Source organism: Anas platyrhynchos, chromosome 4 (assembly GCF_047663525.1).
Source record: "Anas platyrhynchos isolate ZD024472 breed Pekin duck chromosome 4, IASCAAS_PekinDuck_T2T, whole genome shotgun sequence".
Classification (NCBI taxonomy): domain Eukaryota; kingdom Metazoa; phylum Chordata; class Aves; order Anseriformes; family Anatidae; genus Anas; species Anas platyrhynchos.
This window is the reverse complement of record NC_092590.1, coordinates 5,547,243-5,570,382: the sequence shown is the minus strand read 5'-3', so window position 1 is coordinate 5,570,382 and position 23,140 is coordinate 5,547,243. Positions and strand designations below refer to the sequence as shown.

General features: G+C 38.2%; 1 protein-coding gene across 2 annotated transcripts in view; it reads right to left on the bottom strand.

The window, feature by feature from the left end:
* The window catches only part of NDST4 (N-deacetylase and N-sulfotransferase 4), a 107,276-nt gene that overhangs the window by 49,818 nt on the left and 34,318 nt on the right, over positions 1 to 23,140 (bottom strand). For both annotated transcript variants that reach the window (XM_013104270.5, XM_013104271.5), the window contains exons 3-4: positions 11,274 to 11,361; positions 6,037 to 6,191 (exon numbers count right to left, since the gene is read on the bottom strand). In XM_013104270.5, the coding sequence (XP_012959724.4) occupies positions 6,037 to 6,191; positions 11,274 to 11,361 (243 nt within the window). The remainder of the gene's footprint in view (positions 1 to 6,036; positions 6,192 to 11,273; positions 11,362 to 23,140) is intronic.

Here is a 23,140-nt window from a genome sequence, read left to right as displayed (position 1 = left end):
CAGTGCCAGGAAAATTGGCTATTTATATTAGCAGGATTTTTTTTTTTTTTTTTTTTTTTTTTTTTTCTGAGAAAGAGACAGTTTTTGATTCTGCCATATATTACTTTTCCTTGTTAAAGCACAATAAGAGCTAAAGCAGAAACAAAACACATGCTATAAGACTACTGACATTCATTTTTTTAAAGACCACCATTGATTTATTTTACAGAAACATCTGGTACTGGACATTACTGGGGAGAGAATAGAAAAGCCCCCCACACTAACCTCTTAATTCAGCATATTTTATGTCTACTGTAGATCTTTTCATACAGTAAGTGGAACTGCAGGATTCTCTTTGAAGTAAAGAATTCTTAGGTGAAAAAGTTAAAATAACCTCAGGCAAGTTAGCTAAAATTTTTGACTTAGTTCAACAGTAGATGATAGAATAAAGGTAGAACTTCATAAGATGCTATCTTCCCAAGTTAAGATTTGCATAAGCTTTGCATATTCCTAGCACTGGGATATATTTCTAATATTGCCACAGATTAGTGAGATTTCCTAGAAGAGATTATATGTTACTATGTAGGTTTAAAATACTTAGTTTCTTCTATTTGATAAATGATTTCACTATGTGCTTGTCAGCAATCATAAAAATGTGTGGTATTCTAACCTTCACGGACATATGATTTTTGTTCTTGTTGTTTATGTTTCTAGATAATTTTTTATTGAATAAACGTTTCATCTTTTAATTTCAGTTCAATTCTAAACTCTTAAAATCTTATTTAAAAGCTCTCTAGCTAGACAAAATGAATCACCAAACAAAAGGTGATTATTATCAAGAGATGGGGTTTGAAGTTGTGCAAAGCTAAAATATTTTTCTTAGTTTTATGGAAGGGTATGTCAGGTTTGAGTGACTATAACTATTACAAAACTGTCTGGGGTCAATGGCCTGCAGGTGCACTAGCTGTGAGAGCACAGAGGTTGTTTTTATTTTACATGGTAGAGGAGCATGCTGTGGACAAACATTTTGCCATGGATGACTGTCACAGGATTAGGTCAGTTCAGAATTGTGGATTTATCAAACTGAATCCTGGCTCCTAGTGCTATCCCCGTATTTTTTCAATAAAGTGTGACAAACCTCTTACTAGTTCTGTATGTTAGTATTCGTTTTGCATCTCTGTTGTGTGCTCACTTGGCAAGTGGCTGTAGGGTGCCCATCCGGTCTAAGCAAAGCAGGAGCTCTGCTGTCACTGTCAGATACAGAACTGGCAACCACGTGGGAAGGGACAGCACGGCAGACTGCCAGGTACCACCACAACTCCTATTCCAAGTCTGCTCCTTCTCTGTGTGTGATACTAACAAAAGCTGAGAAAGGAGAGGAGCTCTAGTGATTTGCTTCCAAAGCACGTTCCTGATATGGACAAAAACGCTAATGAAGATCGACAATTCAGGAAGAACCTTAAAGTCAGGCAGAATAAATCTCATCCTGTTTGTACAGGGAAACATTATCCTATATATGCAGAACACTTTTAGAATATTTTTAGAGGCAATCTCTAGTGAGCATCTCTAATTCCCAGCGTTAACTACAGATATTAATAATGGGACAAATTAGACTCTTTCATCACACATAGGAGCTTTGCATTTCATATGTGGTCGTGGGTTTTTTTATTCTTGTTATTTAATTGGTATATTAAAAGCCCATGGTTTCTTTGTGGTTTGGGCAGTTCAAGAGTTTTAGGCTGAGGAAGTGCTAATGTGGATCTGGTTGGTTTAGAAACAGGAAATTGAATCCAAGGAGTGATACTAGAGAGGGTCTAAATGGATTTGTTTTGTATATGTATCTCTCTGAATTGATTTGTTTGTGTATGTGTATCTCACTTGTTCATATCAGATCATAGCTCCATTTTTACAGTTGATGATAATTTTTGCTGTATCTCTACCATGCTTTGGGTGTATGTGCTCACAAATGAGCACAGAAGATAATTACTGAACAAATAAATCAAGGGACAAAATAAAGAGCTTCAGGCTTTGGTTTAAAAATATTCTACCTTTTCTAAGATAAAGATGCACAAGAGGGGGAGGAAGAATATCTTGTGATTAAAGGATGGCAGTGAAAATCAGAACTTGATTTGTTTTATTTTCTGAATGTGCTACAAGAGATTTCTGCTTGCACAATTGTTTACCTCTGTATCAATTACATAGCCTATAAAAATGCAAGAATAATAGTATTTGAGATGCTATCAGTTTGTGAAGCTTAATCCAGGGCTTAATCCATTAGTATCTGTAAAGGATTTGGGGTTCCTCTAATAGAAGAAGAAACAACAACAACAAAACAACAACAAGAATTATGTCAAAACAAACTTATAATCAAAATAAATGTAATTTTCCTTTAGCTGGGCTTTGAAATATACCATCCACATTTACAGAAGTATTAAGACATTAAGACATTAACAAAGTTCTGGGTAGTTTGTAAATTACCAGAGTTAAAGTCTATGGCTCTTTTGTTTTGAAGTGTCTAATGGTTTAAGCTTTCTGGTGTAAATCTACACTGATGGGTAACAGAGATGAAGACAGAAATCTACAGAAATGGACTTTGCTCTTTGTCTACAAGAAGTGAGAGAAGAATGAAGTTATGAACTTACTGAATTAACAGGGGAGCATGAAGGCTTCAGGCTGCCTTCCTCCCCACACAAGTGAAATGTCCTCTGAAATAGCAGCACACTGAGAGGTTGCCTGAAAGCCTACCAGGCGTTTGTTTCCTGTCATTATTCCCTGTTCTCACAGCATGTTCTGCTGCTGTTGCATGCTCCTCCGAGGCTGAGGATATTGCGAGTGCTTAAGATGAGATGTGGAAGCAAGGGCAGTGGAGGTGGGGCTATGGGTGGTGGCAGCTGCAGGACCACTGCTCAGACACGCATGGACGAGGATTTTTTGACAAGGACACTGTTCCAGGTAAGTAAAACTTCCCATGTTTCCTGTCAGGTGAAGAACAGTGGGGCAATCACCAGCTAGGTGTGGAACAGCAGGAATGGCGAATGTCTCTGTGACACATAACATTCTGAGTGCTTTTATTAGAGGTGGTCGCCTTTAATTCACAAGCAGCTCACAAGTAAGGGATTCCTTTAAAGACTGTTGATTTTATTAAGCCTGAGCTCCACAGAGGTATAATTGAAATCAAGGCAAATCAAGGGAATTGGATACCTGATTGGCAACTAGTTGGATGTATACAAAACTGTTTAGATATTTGACTTTCTACATGTATTTTGTGATGGACCTGTTTGAGGCAGGCTTCAGTTACAACCCCCCAATTTATAGAGCATCACTTTGAGGAATAGACATATCAGTGTAAAATGGAAAAAAGTGTTTTATCCAGTTGCCAGCTCTAACACCTGCATTTCTTGCCTGTATTCAGCAGGCTGTATGTATACTCAAGCTTCTGCAAACTGAAGATTATGCCTAGTATAAATGCAAGAGCCAGTAAAAATTGTGCTTATGTACATTTGTAGCTCCATATGATATCCATAAAATACTGTGTTTCAGATAAACTGGCTTGTGTTTGTTAAGCTTACTTTAATCCCCAGCACTCATAGATGAACATTCCTTTTATGAAATGTTTTCTCCCAGTGAACAACATCTCTCCCGAGCCTCATACTCTCTTGCATGAAGAAACTGCTGACTGTGATGAGATTTGGATCTTAAAGTCCAGGTTTCCAGTCAGTGTGATGTGTTTCTTCTAAAATGAAAACACCAGGAGGAGCCGACAGGTCTTAATGAGCAAATTTTGTTGTTGTTGTTCTGTGTGTGTGTGTGTTTTGTTTTTTTTTATATATATATTATTTTTATTATTATTATTTTAAATGCTAAATCAACCTTGACTGTTCTTTTTCAGGTATAATGACTTGTTCTCCCATCTTGAAGACCCCATTACCTTCTTACTATATTTAAAATATGAACAAAGAAATAAATCAGGTGAAAAATGAATGTGATCATACTTCCAAGCAATTATTGCAACTTTCCTTGCACAAACTGACAAAGTGTTTTCTCTACTTGCAGTTAAAACAGGAGGTGGGCAGATACAGTCAATAAATAGGAAATGCGAGAGAAAATGGTATCAACATCAAGCTGTGCTCCCATGAGTATAACGCTAAATAAAGATAATAGAGCACAAATAAGATGTATAACACCAAGCAGACTATCTGTGCACTGTTCTGAACCCATAATTTAAATTTGGATCTATGCTGTGAAGTAAAAGAATAATAAGAAGGAGCTTGCACTAATTTTGGAAGACTTATAGAAGTGCAGCTTCAGAAAAGGGAACTCCTTTCCCAAATAAGACCTAAGGATGAGAAAGAAGGGGAAAGTGCAAAACTGTTCCAGAGTAATGGCTGGGACCTCTGTTATCAGGAAGACAAATTTCTCCCACCGAGTGGACTTCAAAGGAAGCCTTTTGAAAAGAAATGTTCTCATAAGTAAATTGCACAGCTCGTATTGATTCAAGGTTGAGAGGTTGGTACAACCCCTGTCCAAATGTAAGCAGGAAATAAAGCTGTAATAATGGCAACTGTTCTCTGACATCAGCCCCTTATTTATAGGCACCCTAAAGAGACTCTACCCTTCAGTGATGATAGGGAGATGGGCTTTATCTTTCTGTAGCTGAAATTGCAAACACTGTCTTACAAGACCTCTTTTCTGACTACACTATAGATTTTACTCCTAAAGGTGGTTTGACCTAAAAGGCATCGGGTTGCCTGAAAATAGTAGAATTTCCCTGTAGGTTTAATGATGAATGGACAATGTGTATTTGAGATACAGATTATTTAAAAATTACTCTTGCATTTAAAATCTCAGCTGTATTTAGTTCCCTTAGGACTCTTCGCAGCAGCTTGCCCTGGTCACACAAAATGAATGAACAGGCCATGCCAGGAATAAAAACTGACAGTAACACAGACCTGTGGAAAGGAAAAGTCATCCAAAATACCTCTGTGCTAATACCCTAGGAGATGGGAAGGGGGGAAGTCTGGAGAGAAGAGTAAACTGTTAAGCCATTTTTAATGAATGTGCTTTAAAGATTGTTAGGAAAATATTTTCATAAACAAGGGAATAAATTTCTTCCAACTGCTTGTTTAGGCATCTGCCTTTGCTTGGTTTCCTGATCCATCTTGGCTTATGTGAGGGATGGGGATAAGGGGCAGCTGCTGGCTGGCCTTTTGAGCGGCAAAGGGCTGAGATCTCTGTTCCCTAAGCAGCAGAGAAAACAACACCGTGTTGATCTGCTCTTTTGGGTAGCACTGGTTACTTGGCATTCCTGTGCCTTGTCAAAGACCACAGTGTCTTTTCCAAAGAGAGCATTTACAGACTTTAGCTTTCTTTGTCATGCTGCATAACCCAGTAGAATTACCCTGAATGGACTCTGAATGGTTTCCACATGACCTCCGAGTACAAGCACTCTGAGCTCTGGGCAGTGCTAGAAGGATGGCTCTTGTAAGTTAACAACACAAACAAGCAAAAATGAAACATCATTATCTATAAACGTTAGTAACAGGTTAGCTATGTAAAAAGCATATTTTCAAACAGGTCATCTAAAAAAAGCACTCTGAAATCCAGCAGCTTCACTTATCTACCTCATTAGCTTCAAGATTTCTCACAAACCATCTATAACATTTCACATAGTTCACTGGAACTTTCTCCCTCACCTCTGAAGATGTTTGCACCAGACTTCAGGAAGCTGATAACCTGTGTATAATCCCCTTCCTAAAGCTCAAAAGGCCAACTGACATCTGCTGAGATTTCACTGCTTCTGTTCCCTATGGTCTTGCAAGGCTGCTTCCTCTCCAGAAAGCCTGTGCCAGAGAAAAAGGCTATGGCAAAATTCAGCCCAAGTTTGAGTCATGGAAGGCTTTTTGGGACTGGCTTTCCAATCTTGCAGCCTTATTTCTATATCTATGTAAGCATACATATAATATATGCTTAATAAACATTAATATATGCTAAATAAACATTATAACTATGCTTTCCAAGTTATATATAAAGGTGAAACTTCTGGTAACTTTTACTTACTAGTGCAAATTCTTTGTTGAGGATCATCTGCTCCACCAGTGATGACTCATTGTGGAAAAGATGGGGCTGCATGTGACTCCACATATGGGGAAACCACCAAAACTCATCTACAGATCTCAACAGCAGGTCATCGCCTGCATCTTCCTCTTCAGTCCCTGCAAAAGAAAAAAAGGAATAGAAAAGTAACAGCAGAAAATGCCCATACTATTATTAATATTATTTGTTTTTCCCCTCAAGACAGAAGCTGCTATAGAACCTGATGTCTTTGGCTCTGATTTCTCACCATGCTACGGACAAGCTCTAGCATATCACAGGAGGAATAAGGCATACTATGTGTGCTAGCTGACTCTATTCCTGATGCTCTGATAATTGATAGTAATTCTAACAGGAACTGAATTTTAAGGGTGGATTGTTGGTCTATGTAATATGCAAGTTTTTAGTTCAGGCTCCCCATGAAGACGAGGAGGATTGGACGGACTTGTACCCACCTGCCTTGGTCTCAGTGCGTACTGCACAGCTGTAGCTGGCCAGGATGGCATTGCAGAGTGCTGTGTACCAGAGTCCTGCTAAAACTCAAATTCACTTATACATGTAGCTACCCTGTAAACCTCAGCAAACAGAAATCGGATCGTTTCTGGTAAAACGTGAAAGAAGTTTGCAATAGTTTCAAATATGAATAGGTAAAAACCATGTAACTAATTGCAAAAGAGTTCCTGCGTTTCCTATGGTTGAGTGTTCCATTATTGCCACATTTAATCTCTAAGTAAAAAGAATAAAAATTCCTGTGTTAGTGAAGAGTATCTGCTTCAGGCAGGAGCAAGCATGTGTGGTTATAACAAAGCAAACCTTCCATTTGAGAAATTATACAGTGCTACTTCCACCGTCTGCAGCACACGTCTCCAGTGCTTTTTCAAACTGGGGAAGCAAAGTCACATTTCACTAAATTCACCCTCAAATTACTGAACAATATTCAGTTTATTGCAGCCTCCTGTCTTGCTCCTTTATCAGTTTAATTTAAATACCTTTATTTAGCTCCAAAGAAATAATTGTCAATATCAGTCTACTGAGGCAAACATAGCTTTCTTTTTACAAGCCTTTCAATGTTTGCAAAATGCATTAGAAGAAAATATTCCATAGATGTTACTGTTTACTTCTGTTGTATGAATCAGGAACACATAGAGATGTGCACGAACTTCAGCTCTTTATTTTTCACATCTGGAAATTTATTTTGATGAATGGTGCTGCACAAGGAGAGCATTACTTTGAAACTTTCTCCCAGTGTCAATGAATTAATTTACTCCCCCCCGTAGCACTCTGCAAGTTCTAAGAATGCATAAAGTTGCTCCCATGGATGGGAGTGCTTCTGGAAAAGAGAAAACAACCCTGTTTGCTAGGTTGCATCTGTTGAATGACTGCTCTCTTGTTTCTTGGGGTATGTGGTTCACTTGCACCCACCCAAGGAAAGGTGATCAGAGGGGAGAAACTTAATGTAGGGGAGAAACTTAATGTAGGGTTTCAAAACAGGGAGAAAAGGATAAGAGTCTGTGTAGCCATTGAAGAGCACTTTGGTAACCCAAAGCTAGAAAACTGAAGGTATGAAAAAAAATAATGCATATTTCAAGTACATAAAGAACTATGATCATTTGACATAGGATTGACATAGGATTTAGGTCAATGGATAATTTAATATCTTATCATCATTTAAAGTAGAGTTTGGTTCTTGAAATAAATTATTCCAATATCACATTTTTTCCATACTAATTTATTTGTGAATTTAGATACAATTCATCAAATTTTGCAATTTATGTTTTTCTTCATTATTATAAAATTATTATAGCAAAGATAAAACAAAGTAAAGCATAACACTTTCAAGTTTATAGAAACAAAAGCACCCTGTAATGTCAGAACTAGAACAGGAAGGTTTGAAGTTTAACACTTGGTGGAGATTTCACTTTTTGGAGGATAATTTTCTTCACAAGTCTTTAAAAAAATGTTGTTTAATTTTTATAAATTCTTAAGTGGATGTATTTAAAAAAATCAAGGGTTTAATGGAACATTTATTAAGTGCTTATATTGTTTGAATATTTTTTCCCAATCCTTTATTCAAAGTATTGAAAGAAAACAAGGAATTGTGAAGTTTTAATTTCTTGTATAATCAGTATTCTCTGTGTTACTTCCTATCTTAATTTTTATATGAAATCTGAAAATTGCAACAGGTCTACAATCAAGGAGGTGAACATATATCTACTTTGAGAGACAGTATACACTTTGCAGAGGTAGGTAATAATTCAAAGTTTGATTGCACATAATAAATAATACTACATTTTAAAGCTACAGCTGTAGCTTAGAGGTCTCTTGAGCTCAAAACTGAAACTAAGTTTGAAGTTGCTATCAATAATCTTAGAAATCTTAAATGCAAATAATGCAAATCCTGAGAACATCTTAATTTCTATTGCTACAGCATAAACAAGAGGAAGATATTTGGTAAAACTGTATAACTAAGAGGGTTTTTTTGTTTTTTTTTTTTTTTTAGTTTACCTGTGCTACAGAAGAAAACATTGGTGGCATTAAGATGCAGAGCAGTGAGGCTGATTTGTCAGTTGTACTGGTATGAAGGCATACCAGCTAGGATTGGTATTTGTAGTACAGATGTCAGCAACATCTTTCGATGAAAATGTATAACTGTATAATCTGCCAGCACAGTCCCATGCTCATCTCCCTCCTGTAGTTTTAAAATGATCCAAGTTTTTGGAAAGGAGAGCAGAATCACACATTAAGGAAGTCAATAAGGCACAGCAATCTCAGTGCGCTAATAAAGCGTGTTGAATACCTGATACTAAAAGCCTCTCTGGGTAAACAAACTACATTTACAGTAATTAAAGAATACCTTTACATGTTTTATTTATAATGAGTCAATAAAGTGTATATTGCATAGAGAATACTTTAGAATCGTTCCGCTAAGCTGATATGACAAAATGCTGCCACTGACTTGTAAATGAAGTGCTCACTTAAAATCTCTGATGCTTCACTGAGTACAGAGAGAAGCGTGTCCCTTAATGGAGGCAATGGCATGCTTCAACTCATTAAGTAGTTTTGTGCTATTTTGGTAAGCCTTGAGATCCTTCGGAGCACATACACACTTGCACATTTGCCTATTTTCTCTACAGCAGCAGTAAATCTGAAATTGGCCAGTGTTATATCAGCTGGGCAAGCAAACCTGTGGACTGGTAGGAACAGGCTTCACTAAGAAACAGTAATGGCATATGGAGGCCATTGGGACTGACAAAGAAAAAATCTAGGGGAAGGTCAGGGGGTTGATTTGGTAGGAAGGCTGCGTATTTTGTGCCAGCCACTGCTCAGGATGTTGTAATATTTGTAATAAATTATCTCCTTTCCTACCTCCTCCCTTTCTTGAATTATCTTTCTCTGTGGTGGCCACTGAAAAGACTGATGCCAGCTTTACTCTGTAGATGGCCACAATAGAGCAGCATCCTGCTTTCCTGCTTTAGAGTGGCTCAGAGCCTTGGGCTATTTTTGTTTATTTTGCTGTATTACGTGTATGTCCAATTAATCTCCAGAAGGAATAACTATACAGGCAGGTCAAGATGAAGTGAGCAGAATACTGAAGGTCTGTCTCCGAAGTTGCTCTCTAATCACAGGTCTGCCACTGGCTTGTTATATGACTCCAGGCAAGTAATTCCATCTCTCTCTACCTCTCATTTTTCTCAGACCCTGCAACCTACATCTTTAGTCTGTAAGGTTTCCTGGGCAGCAGTTGCCTAGCATTATGTGTCTGCATGAGGGGAAAACATCCTGGACTTTCAGTGGTGCCTGAGAACAACAGTGATACAAATAAATAATTTTGGTTTCCTTCTCTCTACATATCCTTCAAAAGGCTACTCATGTCCCCCTCTCCCAGGGTCTTTTGTACTCTTCTAACTCGTAGTAAAACGGAGACATAAGAGGTGGATGAGCTCACCTGCATTGCATTCAAATACTGGTGAAAAAGGGAGTATTGCTGCACCTATGCTGCAGTGGGGCACATTCAGCTGGCTGCCCTAATCTGCAGCTACCTTGTGGCCTGTTAGAGCTTGGACTGCATCATTCTTAGCTTTTAAACTTCGCTCATCTTCTTGCTGCTCCAGTGCCTCCACCTCTCCTCTAAATAAGCTTCTTGGCCTCCCTAGCATCACTCAGGCAAGGAGTGTCATTAGATGTGGCTGAATGTGTTGACAGCTGAGAATTTTGGAGTTGGTCTTCAAAGGTGAGAAGAGTACAGTATGAGGCTTGGAAAGGAGAAGGACAGTAGATGTTTCCATCACTAAATGTGTGTCTTTTTTTTTTTTTTTTTTTTTTTTTTTTTTTTTTTTTTTTTTTTGCCTTGGCAGCCCTAGGGAGCAATATGGCTCAGCAACAGCAGAAGGAAGCCTGAGTGGAGCAGCACCAAATTGCTAAGGAGAAGGTGAAGGGACAGAGGAGAAAAAAAACAAAGGGGGGACATTACACTATGGATAAATGGACCAACAGAGAGAAAGGAGTCATAAACAGGAGATGTAAAAGCACCTAATCTCCACAGAGATGTGGTGCTTGTGTGCAACATTTTATTGCATGCAGTACAAAGGAAGCAGGGTTTCAATATCCATTTAATACAAATTTCTTTTCATCCTGTTTTCCTTTTTCTTGCAATAAGAATTAATTTCTGAATCGAATGATTCTACCTTTGTCATCCCTCCCAGTTGCAGACCACTGAGCTAGATTACCTTTAGTCTTAGCAAAATCAAATTTATCCTGTTAAAATACTTCTGCCTCTTTAGGGGTTATGAGACCATTTATTTTTTTTTCCAGTGTTTTATATTTCATCATACCTGCCATAGTGGTAAAACCCTAGTATGTCTTCTCTGCTGTCCTGCATTGTACAGGATTATGGAGATCTTAGCAGTTCCTTTGCTTTCTTTATAACCCTAAGGTTTACTACCACACATCTTTCAGAAAAGCACCAATGACATCTACATATTCCTAAGAACCTCATCCATAGCCTACCTAAGAACCTCATCCATTGCCTACCATTGTTCCAGTGGGCAGCGAATGAGACCCTGGATGTTAAAATATTGGAGCACATATTGGAGACTGCTCTGCTGAGTTATTGTTTTATTTAAAAAGGGCATGTTTAAAGCTAGGTTTTAAATCCTGTCACCTATTTATCTGTAGCTACCTGAGAGCATGAAGTTCCTTCTTACCTGTGTGGTAAAATTTTCCTGAAAATCCAAGGTTGAAGGTAAAATTTGCAACCTGAGTGCGCAGTAAATTTTGAGTCTCTAGTAAAGCCTGAAATAAATAAGAAATTAACATGCGTTTAGAAAAATGAATATTATTTTTTTGTATGCCTCATTTTAAAAATTGTGTCCAGCTGAGGAGATACAACAAAGAAGATCTTATTAAATGTTTCACATTTTATTTTAGGGTCATTCTTATTTTTTCCCTCCTTTTCTTCCTTCCTTCCTTCCTTCCTTCCTTCCTTCCTTCCTTCCTTCCTTCCTTCCTTCCTTCCTTCCTTCATTTAAGACTATTACAGTTAGCTTAATTTTCTGCATCAGAGTTTGATGATCTAGCAATGCTAGTAGTAGTATCTAAGTACTGAAGTACATGATGGTTTTATAACATGGACAAAGATACTCCATATTATTTGCAATGATCTAAGGCAGGACTTGAATCCAGTCAATTGAGAGTCTGCAATGTACTAAATCTCTAAGTCACACTTATTTCGGGTTATTAATAAAATGATAAAATGTACTTAATCTACAGAGTAAAATCAGGAATGCTGCTTGCCATCCAGATGTGGAGGCATTAGGATTTACTTACCTGCAGAAACTGTTTTGATTTTGTTTTGATTTTGTTTCATTGTTTGATTGTTTCTTAAGACCTAATTCAGGATTAAGTGTGAAACTCCAATTTTAACCTATGGTAGAAGTAATGTCCATTTTTCTCATGTCTGAAATTAAATCCCTGTTTATTTTTATTCTCTTCATGAAAAAGATAAGACTAGTTTAAACAAAACAGAGGAAAAGGTCTTCATCACCTACCCAGTTTTTCATGGACATATTTCCAACCAACAGAGAAGAAGATAGTGGTTCAGTCTGCATGAGCTATCCACCTCTATTGTTAGGTTGTCAGCTCTGAACTGCTTCTAAAGATAGTCCTTGCTGCTCAGATGTCTGCTTTGAAACTCCAGCCCACATAATCTGGACGTGCTACATATGCAAGATGGATAGTGCATTTGTCTCCCTATTGGTTTTGCCAATGTTGAATGGGTTATAAGCTCTATTTTCATCAATTTTCCATGTCTCCATTATGTGGCTCTTGAGAACTTTTCCCATTATCTATTAATAACATTTCTATTGATTGAATGTTCGTGTTCTTGCACAGTTCAAAGACAAAGTGAACGAAGTGGCTTATACACAGTCCAAGTCCACCTAATGTTTCCTTTCATTTGAAAAGATTACATTTCATATGTTCATTAGGAATTTCACTTAACAGTACAGGAAAATAGCACCATTTTTTTTTTGCTCAACCTACTGGTATATGGAAAGAAAGAAAGGAAGAAAGAAAAGAAAAAATAAAAAAAAAGGAAAAGAAAAGAAAAAGCAAAAGACGGAAAGGGAGGAAAGGGAGGAAAGAACAAATGAGTGACTTGTAACCAAAAGCATAGTCAGTCATATAGTTAGTCCATTGTAAATGGTGAATCAGTGGGTTAAGAGGCTGATCTGCAGATAGGTGGCCTATGCAACGTTAATCCAGACTGGAGCTAAACAAAACAGGTCTGTGGTGGCACAATGTCTCATATTTCCTTTGCACTGCAGCTACTGTCAGCATTTGTTGTAGGCCATTAATTTCCTAAATGTACTGACTACATGCTAATCACAATGTACACTTAAACACCATGCATGTTGGAATATTGGAATACAAGTCTCCTCAAAAGCTTCAGCTAACAGTTCCCTTCCGTAATGGCATCATTTGGGTGCCAGGCAGCTCAGGAGTGTAATAAAAAAGATAGCCAGAAAGTGGCCTTCCTTCCTTCCTTGTTTGTTTGTTTAAATAGAAACATTTATTGGGTGTTAAGGAAGATGTAAAACAGTGTTTATCAGTGATAGCTGCATACATTGCTAAAAGAAAGGATAAAGCAATCTAATGGCAGTAAGCTGTATGCTTGAGCATTGCATATTAAGATAGTGGTACGGTTTCCAGCTTGTATTGCCAGGTATTTAATAAATTGATTATTTCACTCCTGTGACAATCTCACATGTCACTCTTTCTGCATGCTACATAACAACTAAATAGTCACCAAAACATAAAACCTTGGACATTTACAACACCGCTAGTTAAAACATTGAGGAAAATCCCCAGCTGATAAAAACTGGCAATAAACTGACAACATTAAGGTCATAAGCATAGAATCTGAGTCATTAGATTTTCGAACATAATTTTCCAAGCTACAAAGAGCATTTTATATATGTTGAGAAAGACTGATGGGCTAAGCAAAATCAATTCAATTTTCCTTTGAAGAAAGATCACCTTGAGAAATTATTATCGCTTAACATATAGTACAAGAAAGTATGTGAAACAAACATCATATCACTTTATTTTTTCTCTCCGATTTCCCTCACACTCATGTCTCAATAAGATCACAAAACTGGAAGATAGGCGGAAGCCTTCCATCCCAGTGAGGTCTCATTAAAAACACAGAGTTAGGATTAAGATGTAAATCCTGTAACCTGCAGTGTGTCAAGCATTTTTGTCTGTCTAAAGGGCAAACCTGTCACTCAGACTGGATTTGGCTTGCTCCTGAAGTCTTGGTTTTATTGCAATTTCCATATACGCATATCAATTTAGATGGTATGTGGCTAAACTTCATTTTCATGACCTCACCCCTGTTTAATTCTAAGAAGATATTGTCAACTGAGCCCAAACATTTTGTCACTGCTTGCCTGTCTGTATAGAAGGGGAGATTTCTTCCATATCCTTAATATCAAAACCAGTACCCATTTAGGTAATTAGGGTCTATCATGCCTATTTTAATTAATATATATTTTCAAGCAATATTGCTAATTACTCACACACTACTCTCACTGGTAATTCTAGAGTAAATTCTAGAGAACTTTGTCTCCTGCAGGTACGGACCTTAACAGCACACAGCATAGAAAAGTGCCGTGGCTGGAAAAGAGCAGACAAATTTCTTTCATCGGCCTTCTTGCACATTCATAGGTCGTTTGTTTGTCTGCTTGTTTGCCTGTTTGTTTGCAATGCTGAAGCAAGGATAGCTGTTGCGTGGGCAGGAACGGCGTCTCTGGGGTTCCTGGATGGTGCCGCCTGGAGGATCTGTGTGTCCCTGCCATCCGGTGCTAGAAACCTTTCCGGGACTTGAGATGCAGAGGGTATTTATTGTATTTTATTTATTGAATTTTAACAGCTGGAAATCACACCAAAGACTAGGTGTGAATACAGCTATTCACACTGTCTTGCCACCCCGGCTCCCCTTGGCAGCCCTCCTTCCCCAGAGACTCACCCATCCCCATCCCTGTCCCCTCATGTGGTGATCCTGGGACTCAGACAATTTTTTTTGGGGGGGAGAAGAGAGGAATGTGGGAAAAAAAAACATGACAAATCTTGTAGAGAAGTTTTTGCCTGGATATTTCCACTTCCCACAGCATTTAATTCTTATCTGCCAATATACATTTTTTCCTCAGAGTCAGTGGGATTATTCCCTCTGCTCCAAGTACTGGGGTTTAAGAGTTGTAAGTAGAGGATGGCTATTTGCTTGTGAAAATGCAATTAGCATTTTGCCATTGAATGCATAGAGTTGCATTAAATCAATAGCTGTAACTCACCATTGCTGTTCTGTTGAACAGTTAAATTAACCATGGTAAATAATTACAATTTCCCAAGAAAAGAACCACGGAGCATGTTTGCACATGGACAAGGTGGCATGTCTCAGTCCCAGGTTAAGCAAATAGTTTTTTGTTTGTTTGTTTGTTTGTTTGTTTGTTTGTTTTTTTTTCTTAAGTATTCCAAGTTGTTCTTTCAAATACAAAAACTTCATTGCCAGGAATCTCTCCAAACTCCTAGCTTTCATTTTATTGATACTTTGTTTTGTCAATAAGGCTTCTCTCTGTGACATCTACAAGATACAGTTTCTTCTTTATATTGCATTTACATTCAGCAGTATCTTGCATTAATCCATATAATTACCTTTTGTAGATTTGAAGTTGTCATGTCTTTATTCTTCATAATTGGTGCATCTATTAAGCAGAAGTGATATTTTCCTGCTATGTCCTTGTTAATTATAACTCTATCCTTCATTTACATAATAAACTTTTTGGGGCGATTTCTGCAGTAACATTTCATGGCTAATAGGAAGCAATTTGCTTTCCTTTATTAAGTACATTAAAACTTCATGCCCCAGACATCATTGACTGTAAACATTTGATTCTGCTCAAATTTAATGCACCAAGGCATTTTGCTCTGCCATATTAGGTTTATTTATGTGCTATGTTCTGGATTGTTAGCTGCTAATGAGACTTCAGTTCTTATTGCTCTAAGGCCTGAACACTAACCTCATTTTAATGAGTTCATTATTTGCTGCCTTCTGAATGGAAGACAACAAATTTTCCTTTTAATTAAAGGTCAAAACACCTCTAGCTAAGGAAAGTGAAGAGGTTATCAAATCCTTAGAGAAGGCAAAAGAATGACTTTTTCTGATTTTGATGCCGAGTACGGGCAGGCCAGGCTGAGGTAGAAGGTGTTTCTCAGGGGACCAAAACTCCAAATATAACTAAGCATGGTAGCAAGTGTTCCCAAGACATGGTTAAAAAAAAAAAAAAAAAAGTCATCCAAAGTAATTACAGAGGCTTTACTCCTAACCCAAAGATCTGTGGATCAATACTACTGCGAGAACATGAGCCCTTGTTGCATGTGTGATGATTTATAGGGTGCAGAGGACAGATGCCATATTAATTGAGCCAACAAAATCTAATCTCATACATCTTATTGGGGAAAAGTGAAGCAAATGTGGTCAGTGCTGGGGGCTGTTTATAGTGAGGCAGATACATGCAACTCTGCCTCTGTGTGTGTGCATATGCAGGTAAAGAGATAGGTGAACCCCTTCTTGGAAAATACAGGGTGGGAATTTTAGTGAAACCAAATAATGGATTAATTAAAGGAATTAAGATGCAGCCCTTAACCTTTGTCTAGCATTTTATACCCAGTCACAGGTGCATCTCTTGTTTGTGAAGTTGCTCACCCCACAGCTATTGGTGTTAGGGATATGAAGAGCATTTGTTAAGGAAGGGACTACTGTCTGTGTGAACAGCTGGTGAAAACCTAAAATTTGTTTTTGGAGGAAAAGCCTAACATTTTGTGAAACAGACATTGTTTAGGATGAAACCTAAAATAGTCAAAATGTCCTTATATCAACTCTAAACATATTTTCCACAAAAATGAACCAAATTTCCTTACTTTTGGAGATGTTTCAGGGCCCCTCCCAGAAATTGCTGAAGGAATCTGAGAACGTCAGGAGACGTGGAGGATGGGTCCAAGATATGCATTACCCTACTGGGTAATAGGAAGCCCAACATATCATTCAGGGTCCTGGGCATGCAAGTGGCCTTCCAGAGACAGTATAATTAATGTGATTTTTTTAAACGAGCAAAACTCAAGATCTTAGAAACTGGAGTTCCCACCTCTATGGCAGAGATCTCTGTGGTCAGGGTCCCCATCCTGTGGGGTGCTCCACTAACTTGAGCTGTGGGGGAGTCTAATCCCAAATTACTACAAAGCCTTTCCACAGTGTGGAGGATGGATGAAAAAGGATGTAGTACTTCCCACAGTTTGGAGGGAGATCAAGTGAAGGAGGGGGAGTTAGGTGTTTCTGCTTTTCAATGTATCTATAATTTGCTGTCATCCTGAATTTTTTCATTTCCCCAGAACCATTCTGCGAAGCACTTCTGATGCGGAAGGATGTGCTGGTGGCAGGCATCCCAGGACTACACGGCCAAGGTTGCGCTGCCCCATCGCCATCTGAAGGATATGACTGAGACTCTTGTCAAAAACGGGCTAACTTTCCATTACTCAAAGTCATTATTCATTTGGGAATGGAATCTAGTGCTGGGTAGTAGTGCCACTGCTGCAGCTTTTTCTCTCTTTTGTGTGTGTGGGCATAAGCTATATATATGCTGCCTATATATACATTATTATTTATTTGTATATACTGCAGATACAAAATATATGCAAATATGTAAGTGTAGATATGTTAGAGTAAATCTTCCTACGTATGCTGTTTATATACACTGCTTAGTAATAGTGTTTGTGTCTGGGACAGATTGCCCAGAGAGGCTGGGAAATTTCTGTACTTTGAGATACAAAATCAGGCATGGACAAGACCCTGCATGGACTGATCTATCATTCAAGTTACCTCTGCTTTGAGCAGGGGTTTAGAATAAATCACCTCCATAAATTGCTTCCGTCCCAAATTATTTTAAGATTCAATGAAGCTTTCCCCTGTATTTTTCACTTCAAGACAGTTTTCTAAAGGTTCTTTGGTAGCTACTTGTTATTAATACCAAGAAGTCTTTTAATGCATTTATACATTTTTGTTCCTAACATCTGTCTTTAATGCTTTTGCAGTTATACAGCTCTGAGGTTCATTCCCAAGCTGTTCTGTGCAGCAATTTGCTGGTGGTCTGTGGAAAGTTGAAGGACTACAAAGTAGTAGTTTTGCTTTCCAGCTGTAGATGTGTAGGAAAAAAAAAAAAAAAAAAAAAAAAAGAAAGAAAGCAAAGCAGTATTTCTTTCCACTGGAAGCAGATGTTCTCAGGATGGAAGTTTGATTGCCTCTTCCTGCTCGTTTCCTCCCTGAAATCTATGCTAAGAAAACATCTGACAGTGCCCGAGGTAGTCTTGGCAATCTTCAAAGTGAATGCAATCTTCATAGCACTACTATGAAATTGTAAATCCCAGTAACCATCATAAGGCCAGTGGAAGTAGCTAGTCACTATTTTTCTGATATAAAAACTGAATTTAAAAGAGGTGATGAGCAGCCTAACTTCACTGACAGGTTCAGTGCAAGAGCAGGATTCTGGGTTCTTCAGTTTTATCTTTTGGTTTGGAGCACAAATTTCTGCTGTGAAGGGGACAATCTAATCAGCTGTACATGTATCTGCGCTTATTAAAACACAACACAGTGATGAATTTATAATCTCAGTACAGTGTTCATTGATTTCTGTTTGCTGGGGATTTCAGCCCACTTCACAAGTTTTTAACAGAATTTTAATAGAAAATTCATTAATGCTATAGTGTAGAGATTATAAAGAATTTACATTATTGACTTGTCAGATCTTAAAAGGAGTATACGGGTTAAACTTAGTCAAATCCTTAATGGGATTTTAAAATCACTTGTACTATTTACCCTGTGCCAAAACTGATTTGAACAGATGTTAACCAGGCCTGGATCAATGGGCAACTCTTAACCCTCACAGACTTTCTTTCCTTTCCTTTTTCCACACAGACTTTTCTGACATTTTTTATATAATGTGACATACAAATGATGTAATTCCAAGTGCCTGCTGAAGACCCTCACCACTCCTAACAAGGTGGGCCAAGCTTCAGCCATTGCCCTGTGTTAGTGAGATGGGACTTCTTTCTTCTTTTTCATATTTATTTCTGTGAAGTACTATGCTAATCTATAGCGCTATATAAATAATTAATAAGAAGGGCTCTGATGATGCTGAACACAGCCGGCTCTATCTGCAGATCTATTTTTTATTACAGAGCTATTACTTGCGTCTGTTCAGCATTTCCCTTGAATAGCTGTCTTAGTGTGAGGTCCAGGAGGGTATGTGGGTTTATCTGAAGCAAGAAAAAAAGTCATGTTTTGCACTTATATGTAATATGTTTATTGCAAACAGAAGAATTTATTTTTTCTTTTTGAGTGCAATGTCCAGTTTGTCTGATCTGCTTCTGCTGCTATTTAATTACTCTGTCCCAAAGTCAAAAAACAATCAGGCGTCTAATTGCATTTCATTCAGCACAGAGGACTGCATCTGTTCCAGTAAAGGTTCAGCTGAATGAGACGAATGGGGTGATATTGCACCAAATTTACCAGCTACTTATGGCTATCTGCCTAATAACATTGCTTGAGAATTCAGAAAGCAGCTTTTCGTTAGGTGCTCTAGGAGCAATGATGCCATGGAAGTGTGAATTCAAAATGAAGAGCATTAGTGAAAAGTAGGGTTTATTTTAACCAGGACCGTATTGGTGAGTTAATGCAGTTCCTTCCAGCTCTCCAGCAGGACCTGGGTGAGGAAGATCGAAGGGATTAGGCATGGGGACCAGCTGCAGGTGCTGTAGGAGCATGGCTGCAGTCATTACCTATTGCCAGTGATTACTGTCCTATATTGGTGTTATCTGCAGAAAAGATTTACAGACTATTTGGGAAATCACTGAGGGTCTCTAACATAAATCATTACTGATGCTGAAGGATTTTTTAGCAACACTAACCAGGTCTGCTGACAAATCTTAGAAGGAGAAAATCCAGCCTGTGCCCAAATCAAGAGTGGGTATTCCCTGTGGTCATAGGGGTGGGGCAGCCTCCTGGCACTAGCCCTGCTGCAGACAAAGATCCCTCCTTGCAGGTTGCATGCAATAGCCTGTGGCACTTTCAGCTGTGCAGCAGAAGGCTTCACAGTTTATTTCTTATCAGTTCTAATTTTTCAAAAGCTTAAGCATTTTCAGCAAAAGAAATCTCTTGGAGGAAGGCCGTTCAGTCTTGGAATCAGGAGAAGGTAATCTGCCAGCTATAGATGAAGGAGTTTTGACTCAGTTTCTAAAACAAACAGCACGATAGGAATGCTTACTTTAATTTGTAACTCTCCTGTCCTCTCCCAGGCCACCTGCCCATTAAAAGAAAAACTGTGGTAGGTATTTCCGAACAGCCAGGTACAATTGTCTTGCTAGGGAATGGCCCTTCTGCTGTGTTTGTAATGTGACAGCAATATCAACACTAGCAACATTGCAACTGCTTGTTTATCATTTGAACCAGAATTTAATGGCTGTAGCAATAGTTTTTTGTTTGTTTGTTTTTCTGGAAAAAAATGGTGAATCTGTGTGACATCCATCAACATTTCCTCTTCCTGTTGATGCAGGCCACACCATAAAATACACCTAAATGACAGCTTTCACTATTATAACTCTTTTTTAAATCTGTTCAGCTGCAATAGTGTGGTTGTCCCCAAGCAAAGTCAGTAGAGGCAGCCCTTTGATGAGATGCGGTAGTCAGAAGAAAAGGCTGAGCATGCGGCTTTCTTTGCTGGTTCCATTTCCCTCGGACATAAGGGTCTGCATGTCTTGTGGATGGATCTATCATCTAGCTTTGATTGATCACCAAAAAAAAAAAAAATTAAATATTGAACGGGAAACCATCTCAAAGCTTTAAGGGGACAACATCAAAATTAAAATAGTATGTTGATAAAATATTCATGTTCAGTGATCTGTATTGCAGCAAACTGTATTGGTGTCAGTCATTGTGCTGCACGTCACTAACAGTAAAACACGGAGACTTATTTACAGTTTCATCTCAAGTAATGCTTAGGCCATGCCAAAACAAAACAAAACAAAACAACAAAAACAAAAACAAAAAATAAAGTCTCCCCACCTTTGTCACAATACAAATGCATAATTATGGCTAAGTAACATTAACAGCTATATTTACTTTTAGCGGTATACGTTAGCTTTCACTTGTTTCTTGGTTGTTCAGAATTGCTTCTTTATTTAAAAAATAATAAAAAAAAAGCGAAACACACACACACAAAAAAAAAAAAAAAAACCACAACAAAAACCACCACCAATAACAACAACAACTTGTTGGTGGGCACTTGGTTTTAAAATATTTAAGAGCTGGAATAACGGAGGCCACCTTATTTATCTTCTTTAATTTATGGATTTGGATGTACTGAGGTTTAATCAGAGTGGTTTTTTGCTCCTTTACTGCCATTGGAAATCATTTTCTGGGGTAACCTTGTCACAAAAATAAAAATTCCTTCAAATTCTCATCACAGACATTTATCTCTAAATTCTGAACTCCCACCTCCTATCTCAAATTTATACTTTAAATTTACTGCTTAAAACCAAAGTGATGTAGATGCTTTGTGGTGGAATTATTTATTTTTTTTTTAACACACATTCCGTCATAAAAGAGATTGGAACAGAGGTGATATATTCAAAATTCAGGTTTGTCCTTCAGTTTTCAGAATGGGTGTGTTTGTGTGATGATGGATATAGTCAGTGGCTTCCAAGTGGGTGCCTCCATATGTTTAAATCAAGGCTTCTAAAACTTTCTGTCTGGGGCGGGTAACAAGGAAACCACAGCAGCTACTAAATTTTTCTGTTCCTGTTCCTGCTGTCAGTGGTAAAAAATGGCAATGTCCAAAATATCCAAATGTAGAAGGACAGAGCAGAATCATGGCTCTCTTGGGCACCTTTTGTCTGTGACAAGATATTTATAAAATCATATTCTCAGCATACAGAACTTTTTGATTTCATTGCTTTTCTCATCATTTGTTGCTGTTTTTCCTATAACCTCTTCTGAAATAGGTAACTGGAATCTTAAATTGTCCACTTGCTCCTGCTGTCCTTTCACATTGCTTCTAGCAACCATACACCAGCTGTGTCTCTCATTTCCTATATTTTCCCCTTTACAAGCCTTTCCATTGCCACCCCACTCTGTAAAAATCAGAAACCAGGAAGTCTAAATCAATAGGATACTGATGAGCACCAACTTCAGCACAGAGTGGCTGCCGGGCAGGCACAGCACTTTTGCCAGCAGCTACAAACGCCCAAGTCCCTGTGGACTCCATAAACACAGAGGTGGTCCCAGAAGCTTTGCAGATAGGTGGGAGCAAGACGGTCGATGGCAGTCATTGTCCCTTCCCAATCTAGCTTTGCCCACTGTGCTGTTCTTGGGGAGAGAAAGATGGAACCTGAACAAGTAGAAGACTTACTTGCTTGTACTGTAAGTAAGACCATATCTTTCTGCAAAGTGATAATATTACTTTCTTGTATTCCTTTTCGGCAAAGTAAATAATGCCTTAAAATTGGGGAAGTGGTATCTAAACATTGTGCAATATTTCTTGACAGAGATACAAGTGAAATCCATGTACCATGCAGCCGCCTTTGCATTTTCTTCCAATGATCTAGTAAAGCTTCTATTTTAAGGAAACCCCATATTAGAGTTAATCAACATGATAGTTTTATAGGTCCCCTTTTATCTTCATTTGTTTGGAATTAAACATCTGGATGCAGTATGTAGAAAGCATAACTGTGCTAGAACTGGATTCCCTGCAATGGAGTAGGCTCACATAAATCTGGGTCAATGCCACATTTTCTTTGTTCTCTAACAAAAAGAAGGCTCACTAGGAAATTCCTCTCAACCAGCCTTCCCTGGCAGGGCTGTGGAGACTTCTGTGCTTTCATTGGTCATTCTGCGAAATGCAGTTCACAAAATCTTGACAGGCAAGGATGTGCTTTAATAATCACAAGGATTAAGTGTTGCTTCTTAATACTTCTGAGATGTTTCCTACTTCTCTAGCAGAGCTTAACTTTTTTGACCCTTCTGCCTTCTTCATGATGCTATCTTGCATTATCAAGGGAGCTCACTTCAGTGTTTGATTGTGTTTCTTAACAGGAACTGGAAGTTTCTGTAAAATGGAAAGGGAATTGCATGGCAAATGTTTTTGCTTTAAACCACACTCATTTGTTTAACCAGAGGTCAGACTGTTGCTGCCCCCTGCATGTCCTACAGGTTTCAAACTTAGAGTAGAGGGAAATGAAGCCTGTTTTGTCTTTGAAGATGGCTTCAAAACCCCTCCAATCCATAAAATCCTCCAGCTTAACATTGCTTTATTATCTTTCCCAGCACTTGAAGGCAGCACAGTAGGTTGTCCAGCGAAGGAAGCTGAAAGATTCAATGCAAAATGGCAATGCCCATGGTAAGTTTGCTAATCTTCTTTTTTTCCTCTCACATTCTGGTAATGTTGTTATTCTACTCACTTCTCTCAAA